At 37.8% G+C, this 12,889-nt stretch overlaps 1 protein-coding gene across 8 annotated transcripts in view; it reads right to left on the bottom strand.

Moving 5' to 3' along the window:
- SRPK2 (SRSF protein kinase 2) overlaps nt 1-12,889 on the bottom strand; it is a 228,973-nt gene that overhangs the window by 103,721 nt on the left and 112,363 nt on the right. For 3 of the 8 annotated variants that reach the window (XM_058523714.1, XM_058523730.1, XM_058523739.1), the window contains exon 4: nt 7,438-7,482. The exons of the other annotated variants lie outside the window; for them this stretch is intronic. In XM_058523714.1, coding sequence (XP_058379697.1) covers nt 7,438-7,482 — 45 coding nt within the window. The remainder of the gene's footprint in view (nt 1-7,437; nt 7,483-12,889) is intronic. 8 annotated transcript variants of the gene reach the window in all.

Genomic DNA, 12,889 nt, shown 5'->3' with positions numbered 1-12,889 from the left:
TAGATCAGATGATCAAGTTACACAAATACACTGAATTTACAGACTATTTCAGAAGAAATGACTTCCACACAGTATTAAATCATCCCATCCTCTATATTTTATATTCAAGAGTGCTTTTATGTCTTCAGTAATATTTTGCCATTTTCTCCACAAAGGCCATGCTTAGCTTTTGTTAGAGTTATTTCTAGGAATTCAGAATCTCTATCCTTTACTTAAAAAAGATTTTAACACACTCTAACTACCCAGTGAACACAATCTTCAGTTATCATTTGGTTAATGTTGGCTCAAGTTTCAGTCTGCCACCATCTTCCATTTTGGAACATTTAGAATTCTAAATTGAACTGCAAACTGTCAGTTGAAATACATCTTGCCGTTATTCCTATTTTATTTCATGAATTTAGTATGTTGAGCTACGATTTAAAGTGAACTAAACATCCTCTCTGGCCCAAAAAAGTTTCCAGTGTTTATTTGCTAAATCAAAGTTAAACTTTTCATGAGGAAAAGCCCTAATCTCAAGACACGTATGAGCTTTAATATTAAAAAAAGGGTGTTAAAATATCAAACCAACCAATTCCTTTTTCTTTCTGAAGCTTTCATGATCACGTTCTTAAAAGTTAAATTCACCTAGAACATTGCCACCTTCCAAAAACCATCAATAAAATCTGGCTTGCTGCTTTTGTGCCTGTAAATACAGTGGATGATCGATTTTTTTTAAGACTAGTACCTAGTCCCTCTCCATTTGCACTGGAGAGTCACTGCTGCTACTAACATTGGAGCAGGCTACAAAGAGCTGTGAACCAGCTGTTAGGATCATCTGCCCCAGTAAGTTTCTACTGAAGACTCATACTTGAACCCACGAGTTGTTCCCACTGTGTCATGTCCTGAAGGAAGCGTGGCAGGGCTTCCCAATCATCTGGCAGCCTCTCGCAGATGACGGTCACCATACTCCCCCAAAGCCACTCTTAAGTATGACACATAGCCGTATTTTCACTCAGAACACCTCAAACCTTCTAAATTTGGTGAAAATCTGCCCCGCCATTTTTTACATTGTAATTACAGATACAGAGGCAGACATTTAATTTTATTTATAAAGTTTAATACGCTTTGTCTAGAAAACAAGTGCTCTTAAGACTGTGGAGAAAAGAAAAAAGAAATTCAGTAAAAATATTTATCAAAACTGTATTGTACTTAATTCTTATAAAATTTCTTACAACTAAAATCATACTTAAAAAAAAAGTAACAGTAGGTTAGTGAGGTTCTACACCTGTGCTGTCTAGAACCTGTGTAAGGCAGCTCCTAGCTACATGTGGCTATTTAAATTTAAATTTTAATCAATTAAAAATAAACTAACCTAAAAACTCAGCAGTCAGTCTTCACAGCCACATTTCAAGAGCTCAGCAGCCCCCTGTGGGGCGTGGTTGACCCCACAGACAGAACGTTTTCATCACCACAGACAGTTCTACTGAGCAACGCTGCTGTAGACCTCAAAGTCGTGAACTGTGTTAATAAAATTTGCTTTAAAATATAGCTTGTAAAAATATATATACATAGCTTTTTATTACCAAGTACAAATTTCTGTTGAGTCTCAGAATTTGAAGATCTCCAAAATATGTTAATAATTGTGCCAAAACATTAAATCTATTTTCAATAAAATAAATATAAAATCATATTTGCCTCTGAAGCATTTAGGGAATTACCATATTCATATATTTCCTAGTATACAAAATAGGAGAAAATTTTTCTTGCTTGATTTTTAAAAAATCATTGAAATGTGTTCAAGGAAGAAACAAAATTCATGTTTTAAAAAGATCCATGTCACCAACAGCAAAGATCTCCCCCTTAACAAGAAAGTCTTCCCCTCACTCCACCCAGTTTAGGGTTAAATAAAAAAAATACACTGATCGGGATATAAGGTAAGAGAGCAGTGATTTCTTTCATCTGCGCTCAGGAGTAAATCATTTCTCATCTCTGGCTTCCTCTACCCTTCTGTGTTAGATTACTGGAAACACCTCAGCAGTGAGAAATGGGACTGTTAACTGCTGCCTGGTCCTTTTTCCCCTAGAATCAAAGGCACGTAACTCCCAAACCCAATAACTGAAAGCAAATAAAGGATTCTTACCACTCAGTAATAAAAAAGGGAAATGACTCAATTTAAAATTGAGCAAAGGGTCTTAACAGACATTTCTCCAAAGACGATACACAAATGATCAATAAGCACATGATGATAAGTAATGATGCTCAATGTCATTAGCCATCAGAGACATAAAAATAAAAGCCACAATGAAATACCACTTCACACTCAATAGGATGTCTGTAATAAAAACTATAGTTAATAACAAGTGGTGGCAAGGATGTGGAGAAATTGGAAATCTCTTACACTGCAGGTGGGAAGGTAAAAGGGCACAGTCGCTTTGGAAAACAGCCTGGCAGTTTCTATAAAAGGTTAAACATACGAGTTACCATATGACCCAGCAATTTCACTTCTAAGTATATACTAACAGAAATGAAAACATACGTTCACTCCAATATTTGCACATGTATCTTCATTTATTTATTTATTTTGTGAGGAAGATCAGCCCTGAGCTAATATCCACACAAATCCTCCTCTTTTTGCTGAGGAAGACTGGCTCTGAGCTAACATCTATTGCCAATCCTCCTCCTTTATTTCCCCAAAGCCCCAGTGGATAGTTGTATGTCATAGCTGCACATCCTTTTAGTTGCTGTATGTGGGACACGGCCTCAGCATGGCCGGAGAAGCGGTGCGTCAGCGCACGCCCGGGATCCGAACCCGGGCCGCCAGTAGCAGAGCACGCGCACTTAACCACTAAGCCACAGGGCCGGCCCGCAGATGTGTCTTCATATACCAGCATTATCTGAAATAGCCAAAAAGTGGAAACAACCCAAATGCCCATCAACTGATGAATGGATAAACAAATTGTAGTATATGTATACAATAGGAGTATTACTTAGCAATAAAAAAGAATGGAGTACTGATATATGCTACAATCTGGATGCACCTTGAAAACATTATGGTAAATCAAAGAAGCCCACGACCAAAGACAACATATTGTATGGTTCCATTTTTACAAAATGGGCAAATTCATAGAGAAAAAGCAGATTAGTGGTTGCCAAGCCTGGGGGACTGATGGGAAATGGGAAATGACTGCTAAAGGGTACAGGATTTCTTTTTGGGGTAATGAAAATGTTCTAAAATGGACTGTAGAGATGGTTACACAACTCCGTGAATATACCAAACCACTGACTTGTACTCTAAATGGGTGAACTATATGCTATGTGAATTATATCTCATTGAAGTTATGCACATACATGTTTAAGTAAAACTAAAATGCACAGCTCATCAATTTCCTATTAAGCTTGCATTGTTCCCCTTAGGCTTAGTAAGGGGAGAGATGGGGCTACCAGCCAAATCAAGTGAGTCAAGCAATGAGCCAGAGAGCTGTGACAAAATCAAGAAGGATCTGAGCCCAGGATTTGACTGGGCATTATCCCAACGCTTGACTGTCAGGGGACAAGAGGCTTCTGTCTCCCAACAGCCATGTCCCTGAGTTTGAAGACGATCCCCCAGAGTAAAGCACCCCTGTTATTTTACAACCTTATCCAGGGACATTGCAAGGTACAAAGACACCAAGTATACGGAGAATAGTTAAAGCACTGATACGCAATCAACAACTACAACGTGAGTTTGAGGAGCTTTACTGGTAGAATGAACGTTAGAGATGTACAGTCCTTCCTTTTCTGTTTTTCCTCCCGTGGTCTCCAAGTTCATACCTTGGCTTCAAAGATAAAAAAGTTTTTCAGAAACACTTGGTTATGAATTTGGAAGAATTCTGACTCACTCTCAGATTCCTCAACACCCTCAAAGGTCCTATGGTCCCCTCCCAATGTTTAAAAATTCTTATCTTTCAACAATGCAACTATTCCTATTCTTACAACTTCAAAAGCCAAATTAACTGTGCCTCAAAATCCAAAATTCTTTTCACAACTCAGCACCCATTACACATCACAGATGTTCTTCACTTCCCACTCCGATTTACTGTACTGCACACCCTCAGGGGTCCTCAAGAAATTCACCTATTGGGCCGGCCCCATGGCTCAGCAGTTAAGTGAGCGCGCTCCGCTGCTGGCAGCCCGGGTTCGGATCCCGGGCGTGCACCAACGCACTGCTTCTCCGGCCATGCTGAGGCCGCGTCCCACATACAGCAACTAGAAGGACCTGCAGCTATGACATACAACTATCTACTGGGGCTTTGGGGGAAAAATAAATAAATAAACAAAATTAAAAAAAAAAAAAAAAGAAATTCACCTATTTATTTATTACTAAATTCACAGACATCTGCAAGGAAAAAAACATGTTCATCTATTTCTCCACTTCCTATTCCAGGCAGGTACCAGAAAGAACATGAACTCCTGAGGCCCAACCACCAGTATAAAAAATAACAAAAGTTATTTTATTATAGGATAAAGGATAGTCTTGTTTACGGATAGCCTCTTCAACAAACGGTCTTGGGAAAACTGGATCTCCACATGCAAAAGAATGAAATTGGACCCTTATATTACATCGTACACAAAAATCAACCCAAAATGGATTAAAGATTTAAACGTAAGACATGAAACTATAAAACTCCTAGAAGAAAATATAAGGGAAAAGTTTCATAACATTGGTCCTGGCAATGATTTCATGGATATGACACCCAAAGCTCAGGTAATAAAAGCAAAAATAGAGAAGTGGGATTACATCAAACTAAAAAGCTTCTACACAGGAAAGAAAATAATTTTTTAAAAAAATATATTAAATGTAATAATAACAATTGAGATTAAATGAATGCTAGATGCTGTCCTAAGCACTTTATATATTTCACTCATTCCATCCTCTTTACTACTCTATAATGGATATTATTATTACTCATTTTACAGAACAGAAAACTGAGGCCTATTTGATCTAAGCCTGGTAACTCGGGGAGCCAGAATCATATCAAGGAAAAGAATGAAGGAAAAGTCCAACAAGAGTGTGTAACAAGCCTTAAGTTACAATTAATTCTACCTACCCCAACCTCCCACCCACCTTTCCTTTGAACTCATTTTTATACCATTACACCTCATTTGCTACCAAAACACACACACACACACACCCACCCCATATGCCAAAGACCACAGAAACTCCTTTTGCTAGTTAAAGGAAAATTGGTATCTAGAACCTTTATTGCCACTAATTGAACCAGTAACTCTCAACAGCAGTTTGTTTGGTTGGTTGGTTATTTTATTTATTTATTTTTTTGGTGAGGCAGATTGGCCCTGAGCTAACATCTGTTGCCAATCCTACTCTTTTGGCTGAGGAAGACTGGCCCTGGGCTAACATCCGTGCCCATCTTCCTCTACTTTATATGCGGGATGCCTGCCTTCCACAGCGTGGCTTGACAAGAGGTGCACTGGGCCGCACCTGGGATCTGAGCCTGCAAACCCCGGGCTGCCAAAGTGGAGCATGCAAACTTAACCACTGTGCCACCAGGCTGGCCCCCTCAATGGTAGTTTTTAAGTACAGAATATATCAAGGAAAAATATTTTAGATTTTAATGTATTTATTCTGTCACAGTTCTTCTGTCAATGAGGTAAAACATATCAAAGGCACTAAAAATACAGTGCAATTTCCTCTTCCATGCTGTGCATTTGGTGGGGGAGATGAGGTAAGAATTAAGTGAGTAACTATGGCATACTTTACTGTACTCAATTATACAGAAAATGCAATGCATGTACAAATACAAAACAGTTCTGAGAGACCAAAGAAATATTTTTTTCTTTTCTTTCATTTCTAAAAATATTATTAATAAAATGGAAAAAAAAGAGAAAGTACAGCAAATATCTCACAACTACCTTGACCCTCAGAGAAACAGAGGAGGAGGGAGTAACCGACAAGGGTAAATCTCTATATCCACAAGCTATTTTTAATCTGCTGTTTTTTAAAAAGGTTTTAATAACAAAAACAGCTAATGGTAACCAAAGCCAATATCCTAAGTTGATGTGGAAGAAGTGATACAAAGAAATGGATAAAGCTCACTGCACGTGGAAAATTAACTAGTTGTTACTGGTGAAGTTTAGTGCCTGGATTTAGATCTTTTGAATAATATCTAGAAAATTTCCATCTGAGGCTGCAAAGCACATCAACTTTCTGAAAATATCTATCTTCAAAAATGTTTTGAACAGAAATTTCTGACATTCCAGTATCTGGATACTAAACGAAATATGAAAGCTGCAGTAAAGGTCTTTAGATGTATAACAATGTGCCCAGAGTAAAGATGCAGAAATGATGCCAAAACATCTTTTTATTTTTTTACTTTGGAGTTCAAACTAATATATACAGTCATATATCATCTTTATATAGAAATATTGTAGTTTGTATAAAAATATTTTTGTTTCTGCTGCATTAACTGTAACTACTGCTCACAAAAGTAGCAGTCTCTCTATTGCTTTTCCACTGTGGAACTGAAGCTGGAATGACACCAGTCCACCAACAGTTGTTTAAAAAGCTGGTACCCAAGACAGGAAGAAAACTGCGGTGAGTTTGGCTCAACAAAGCAAGCATATAAAAACACCCCAAAATTTGAAGGAATGCTGTTGCTTTAAGTGGCCATCCTTTTGGTACTAACATACAAAAATCTAGACATCGAGATATCCCATCATTATGTCAAACATATAGCCTTAATCTTTGCTATGACAGAGATATTTCTCTCTCTCCCTCTCATCTCACGCTCCCCCCACAGACGGAGAGGGAGCACAGCAGAAAATTCTAGAGTCAGGTTCCATGACCACAGAATAGGAATAAGTCCTGCTTAGATTAAACTACAGCACCGAAGCTAAGAGCTGAGAAATATCAAGCAACCACATAAAGAGCAAAAACATTTGAATATACTATCAACAAAGAGTGGTAACAGAAGAAGCAAAGCAGAGTCACTGTCCCAGGGATCTAGTCCAGGAACCACAGCAAAAACTGCACAACAGCTTTTCACTTAATGACTAAGTGGTTCTGATGAAAATGATGAGGACCTAGTGATCAAGGAAGGTTTTGAGGGCTTGTGGGATTAAACTGGGTCCTGACATATAGGTAGAATCCAGGCAGAAGTAGGGAGGACATTTTGTGAAAGAGCCTCAGTCCCCCTTCTAGCCTTAAAACACTAAAGCAACAATGAACATGGTAGCCAGCTGGACACTGTGGTGCTCGGTCTGAGGACAAGAGTGACCAAAACCACAGAATCCTTTAATAAAAGACAAAGATACTAAGATGTGCCTTGAAGGATGTGTAAGACTCTGACAGAGATGGAGGCTGGAGCACTTCCAGCAAAGGGAGCAGTAACTCGAGCAGAGGCCAACGGCAGCGCTCCAGGTGGGCAGCAGCATGGCATCCCTGGGACAGAACAAACTCACCTGCCAAGATGGTGGAGACGGATGCTGGAGACCATCACTGCCAGGCTGTGAAATCGGTAGAGAAGAGAGTAAGCAGCAAATGGAGAATAGGGAAATGACAAAACTACGTGTGCTTTAGGATTCCTCTGGCACGCTTGAGCAAGATGAATGGAGAAACAGAGGACTCTAAAAAGATTTACCCAGAGAGTGGATTTATTTTCCTATAAAAGGCATGTATACCAATGAGATGCCCTTGATTTATCTTTCACATCTGGTCCAGTTTTTAACAACAACCATACACACAGATAAAGGTGTATGGAAACGGGCACTCATATGCTGCTGATAAAAGTAAACTGCTAAAATAACTGGGCAATATGTATCAAAAACCTTTAAAATTGTCCTATCTTGTGATCTTTCCTTAGGAACTTATCCATGGAAAACAATCCAAACATTTCTCAGCTAAAAAAAGTACGCAATGATGATCAAGAATCATTGTTTATAGTAGCAAACATATTATAGGACCCTATGAATCTAATATTCTTGAATTCATTAAAAAACAATATTTATTTTTAAAATGAAGTTTACAAAGAGTTTGTAGTACAACACTAAAGCAAAAATGGCAATATAAAAAATTGCATTTAGGGGCTGGCCTCATGGTGTAGTGGTTGAGTTCAGCACACTCTGCTTCAGCAGCCCTAGTTGGTGGGTTCAGATCCCAGATGCACACCTACACCATTCGTCAGCCATGCTGTGGCAGCAACCCACATACAAAATAGAGGAAGACTGGCACAGATGTTAGCTCAGGGTGAATCTTCCTCAACAACAACAACAAAAAAAAGTGCATTTAGAAGACTGTTATTATTCAAACACTTGTACTCTTAAGTCTCTGAACTGACGAGGTTGCAAAAGGAAGTAAGTAACACAAAAATATTCACAAATGAACTGACCAGTCATGAAATTAGATCCTATTCAAGTACCTCTCCCTAATTAAAAAAAAAAATAAGGGGCCAGCCCAGCAGCACAGGCGGTTGGGTGTGCACGCTCCGCTACGGCAGCCCAGGGTTCGTGGGTTTGGATCCCGGGCAGACACCGACGCACCGCTTGTCGGGCCATGCTGTGGCGGCGTCCCATGTAAGGTAGAGGAGGATGGGCATGGATGTTGGTCCAGGGCCAGTCTTCTTCAGCAAAAAAAGAGGAGGATTGGCAGATGTTAGCTCAGGGCCGATCTTCCTCACAAAAAAATAAATAATAAGACATAGATCTGTTCAGTGGAATCACTGATCAATTAATTAGTTACTTGATCAATTAATTAGTTACTTGTTATTATATATAATATATAACTTGATAGCTATTTGTTATTATATATATAATATATAACTTGTTAGTTATTTGTTACTATATATATATAATATATAACTTGTTAGTTACTTGTTATTTGTTACTCTTTCGCTGAAACTGAGCATTTGACACGGAATGCAGATACAATTCAATAAAACTGAACATATGCAACATTTCACGGTGACAGCAAAACAGACGTTGACTTTAGTAACAGACCAAGCTACTGACAAACAGGAACCTAGTGGACCAACTAACACCCGGAGAAGATAAGACCAACAAAGATAAGGCTCTTTAAAAGAGAATTTGTATATAAAAGAACCAGGAGGGATCACTGGAAAAAGAGATGAAGCTCTCAACTACTTTCACAAAATAAAGTCCTCCTAAGAATGCCTGTAAAATTCAAATATGAAGTGAAAAACATATTTTGGGGGAGAAAATATTACACCAGAAACAACATTTGAATCATTCTTTGTTCATTCTATGAACTGGCTTACAGATGCAACAATGATAAACTTTAAGTATAAGATAAAATTAATTTAATTTATAACTACTGTCATACTAAGATAAGGCCCAGCGAAACCTTTTCCACTATTTATGTGAAACTTAGATCCCTATTTAAAATATTCACATTAAGAAAACTTTTCCTATTCCAGTTATAATCAGGTAAATAAGACTGTATTTTAGTAAACTCAGTTATGTAAGAATAAAAAATGGACAAGAAAAAGACTGCAAAGATGTATACCAGTAGTTGCCACTGGAATGTGAGACCTTGGGTAATTTTTTTTTAAAGGGATATAACTAACCAAATACTGTTTGAAACAAAGCAAATACAGTAGTTAGTAAATAAGATTTTGAAACATATGCTAATATTTCATCTATGGATTACTATTGCTTTTTGATCTAGCCATAGAAAAAAGGGTCTAAATTAGAGAAAATCCCTCTATCTCATTTAAGAAACATATCCTGGGTCCCTATGATGTGCTGAAGACAAAACTGAATAATAAGCATTTACTCATGCTTACTATGTGCCACTTCATTCAATACTTACTATAATCCAACAAACTAATTATTGTATTCAATTTCTAGGGATTAAGATTAAGTAACTTTCCCCAGGTTATAAAACTAAATAGTGGATAAGCCATCCTTCAAACCAAGGCTGTCTACAAAGCCCATGCTCCCTACACTTAGTTCTGCATTACCCTAAAGAGACAGCCTTCAAATAACTTACACAGGACGAGAAGAAATAAAGAAGCAAACAGCATGAAAGCAATGAAGATAAGTAGTAGTGTGCACCAGATGCTATAGGAGGCAAAAAAAAAAAAAGGTACTCTTAACCTCGGGCTGGGAAAGAAAAAGGGCCTATTAGACATGGGGAGAAGATGGTATGGTTAACAGTTTCAAAGAACACAAGAATCTCACAAGGAGGAGAAAGAGGCGGCAGACCATTCCAGGCCGAGACAATAACGTAGTTTTTCGGAAACTACAAATATTATTTGGCAACTGTTCCCTCAAAATTTTTGGTGAATTTTAGGTACAGAAATGAAACAAATGCTTACTTATAATATTTAATTGTTACTTTAAGTATATATATTTAAATTCACATGTTATAGAATATTATTTTCAAAGACTGTTTTTCACACTCTCATGAAGCAAGTTTACTCAGGTGCTTCACATGTATCATTGTCATCACTGTACTCATCAGTAAAGCCACTTCTTCAGTCTCAAGTCAGCATTCCAGAAGACAGCATCTTCATTTCTAAGTTGTTTGAGATAAACTACTGTTGTTGTTATTTAAGTATGTATGATACTGCCACTGGAACTGCTATCCAAATCAGAAATAACTATGCATTCGGGGCAGTTAGTTCTTCCATTTGGTTTTACACACACTGACTCACACTCTCACGATGTCCATCCACATCACAATCACTTATTGTTTGCTTTTTTACGTGATCTTTAAACGGCGTTAGAAAGACAGTCAACAGTTGCAACTGTGAGGAATAATTACGAAATTGGTGTGAAAATGCTTTTGCCTTTTTGACCACTTCCACTAGTGAATCCTAAAAATATCTGGAACTAATCACTGATAGAAACCATTTCCATTTGTAATATGTCATCACAAAGAATTCTCTGCTATTCAAAATAAAGTTGCGATAGTTCCCGTACTATGAGAGGTGCTGTGCAGTGCTCTTCTCCAGGGAATAATGTCTTGGGGAAGAGAGTACTCACCTTACACTCCAGCAGTCTATGTTAGCTTCTATATGCACATTAGAGGAAGGAAGAAAAAGAAACTTAAAATAGGTTTGACCTAGATCAGTGGTTCTTAAACTTTGGCATATATCCGAATCTCCTGAAGATCTTGTTAAAACACAGATTCCTGGGATCTATCCCTAAGTTCCTGATTCTGTAGGAATAGGGCAGAGCCTGAGAATCGCATTTCTAACAAGTGCTCCAGCGATGTCGACATTGTAGGACGAGACACCGCACCCGAATCCAGATGACGCTAGATCTTGTGCATCAATGGTATGGGTTTACATTTTATCCTTAGGCCATGGACAGTCATTGAGGAATTTCAAGGAGGGAAATGATGTTACAAGATTTGTGGTTTTCAGACTACCACTCTGACAGCAATATGCAGAGCGGAGCTTTCACATAAAACATTTCATTTATTTTAATATGTATGTTTTTCACATTTATAATTTCTGATAGTAAGATGCATTTTGCAATCAACATTGTATCTTAGTTTAACAGGCAGTGAATTTTCTTTCTTAGTGGTACATAAAATAATGGTATTTTAATTTACAGGTGGCTGATTCACTGAAAAACAATATTATTTCTTCTCCTACAGTGGTGCTGTAAGAGGGAAAGCAGGTTTTATTCCCAGTTTACAGATGAGGACACAGATTTTAGGACAATAAAAGAGACTCATTCCAGATCACACAGCTAATCAATTACAGATCCAAGATTAGAACATCCAAAATTTTTGACACATAAACCAAACATCTTTCCCCTAATATAATACTGCTTACAATAATGACCTATAGTTTGCTTGCCAGAGAGAGGGAAAGGAGATGAGGGCAAACCAGTGCACCATAATATAACAACAGGAGCCAAGAAAAGACTTTATGGGAACCAAGTGCGAAATATCAAATTTAAGCAATTAAGATGAATTGCTTCAAGATTTTTATTAAGAAACTATAAATAAATGAAAACAGCCAAATGAACCACCTCCACAAATGTAGAGACAGAATCAGCACAGCAGTTTGGGAACACTGTTTCACAGATGCTGAAGATGCAGAATATGACATAATGTCTCTAAAGAGACAGACTCTGGTTTGAGGATTCACTTTAAATTACAGTAGGTGATACCATGAAGTCAGGTTTGTGCCAAGACGGGCCCTGAGCCTGGAGAGCTGCCAGAACACCAGGCACCACCAGCTTCCTGAGAAACTACCAGAAACCCAAGACATTTCAGCAGCAAACAAAAACGACTCTCGAAAACCCACAAACTTTATGCTTTTGATAAAATTTGGTTTGGAAAGGTGTGACTTTCTGAAATACCATTCTGTGGGCTGCCAAAATGGTTTTTTAATTCTAAAACTTAAAGGAAAAAATTAGAATAGAAAATCTAACAAATATTGTTTGTCATAACATCCTACATATTCCCACTCCCTACTTCAAGTCTAACATCCTACATATTCCCACTCCCTACTTCAAGTCTATTAATAAAAGATCCACTAAATTATGCTATCTACCCAACACATTCTGAAAGGCATACTCACGCCTTTACTTGGATCTATTAAATGTTCTAATTTCTAGGAGAGGAATCTGCAAATATTGTTCCTCATCAAACAGATCTTCCTTACTAAAACAGTGGCAAGTTCAGAGGAGTGAACCGTCTAAGCTGATAATTCTTCCGGAGCCCAGCAAGTCTTCACCTCAGAAAAGAACTCTAAATACTACTTAAATCTCACAATCAACTTCTGACTAGAAAAATGCAAAACAGACTTAAAAGAAGCCACAAAGCTTTTGCTTTAACAATCATGTACGTTTAAAAACTTGAATACCTAGATTCTAATAAGCTGAGAGCTGTCACACAGATGGTGTCTACCACCAGACACTCGGGTGCTCTATTAAA

This window comes from Diceros bicornis, chromosome 3 (genome assembly GCF_020826845.1).
Source record: "Diceros bicornis minor isolate mBicDic1 chromosome 3, mDicBic1.mat.cur, whole genome shotgun sequence".
Taxonomy (NCBI): domain Eukaryota; kingdom Metazoa; phylum Chordata; class Mammalia; order Perissodactyla; family Rhinocerotidae; genus Diceros; species Diceros bicornis.
Note: the sequence above shows the minus strand (reverse complement) of the source record. Positions and strands in the feature narration are given on the sequence as shown.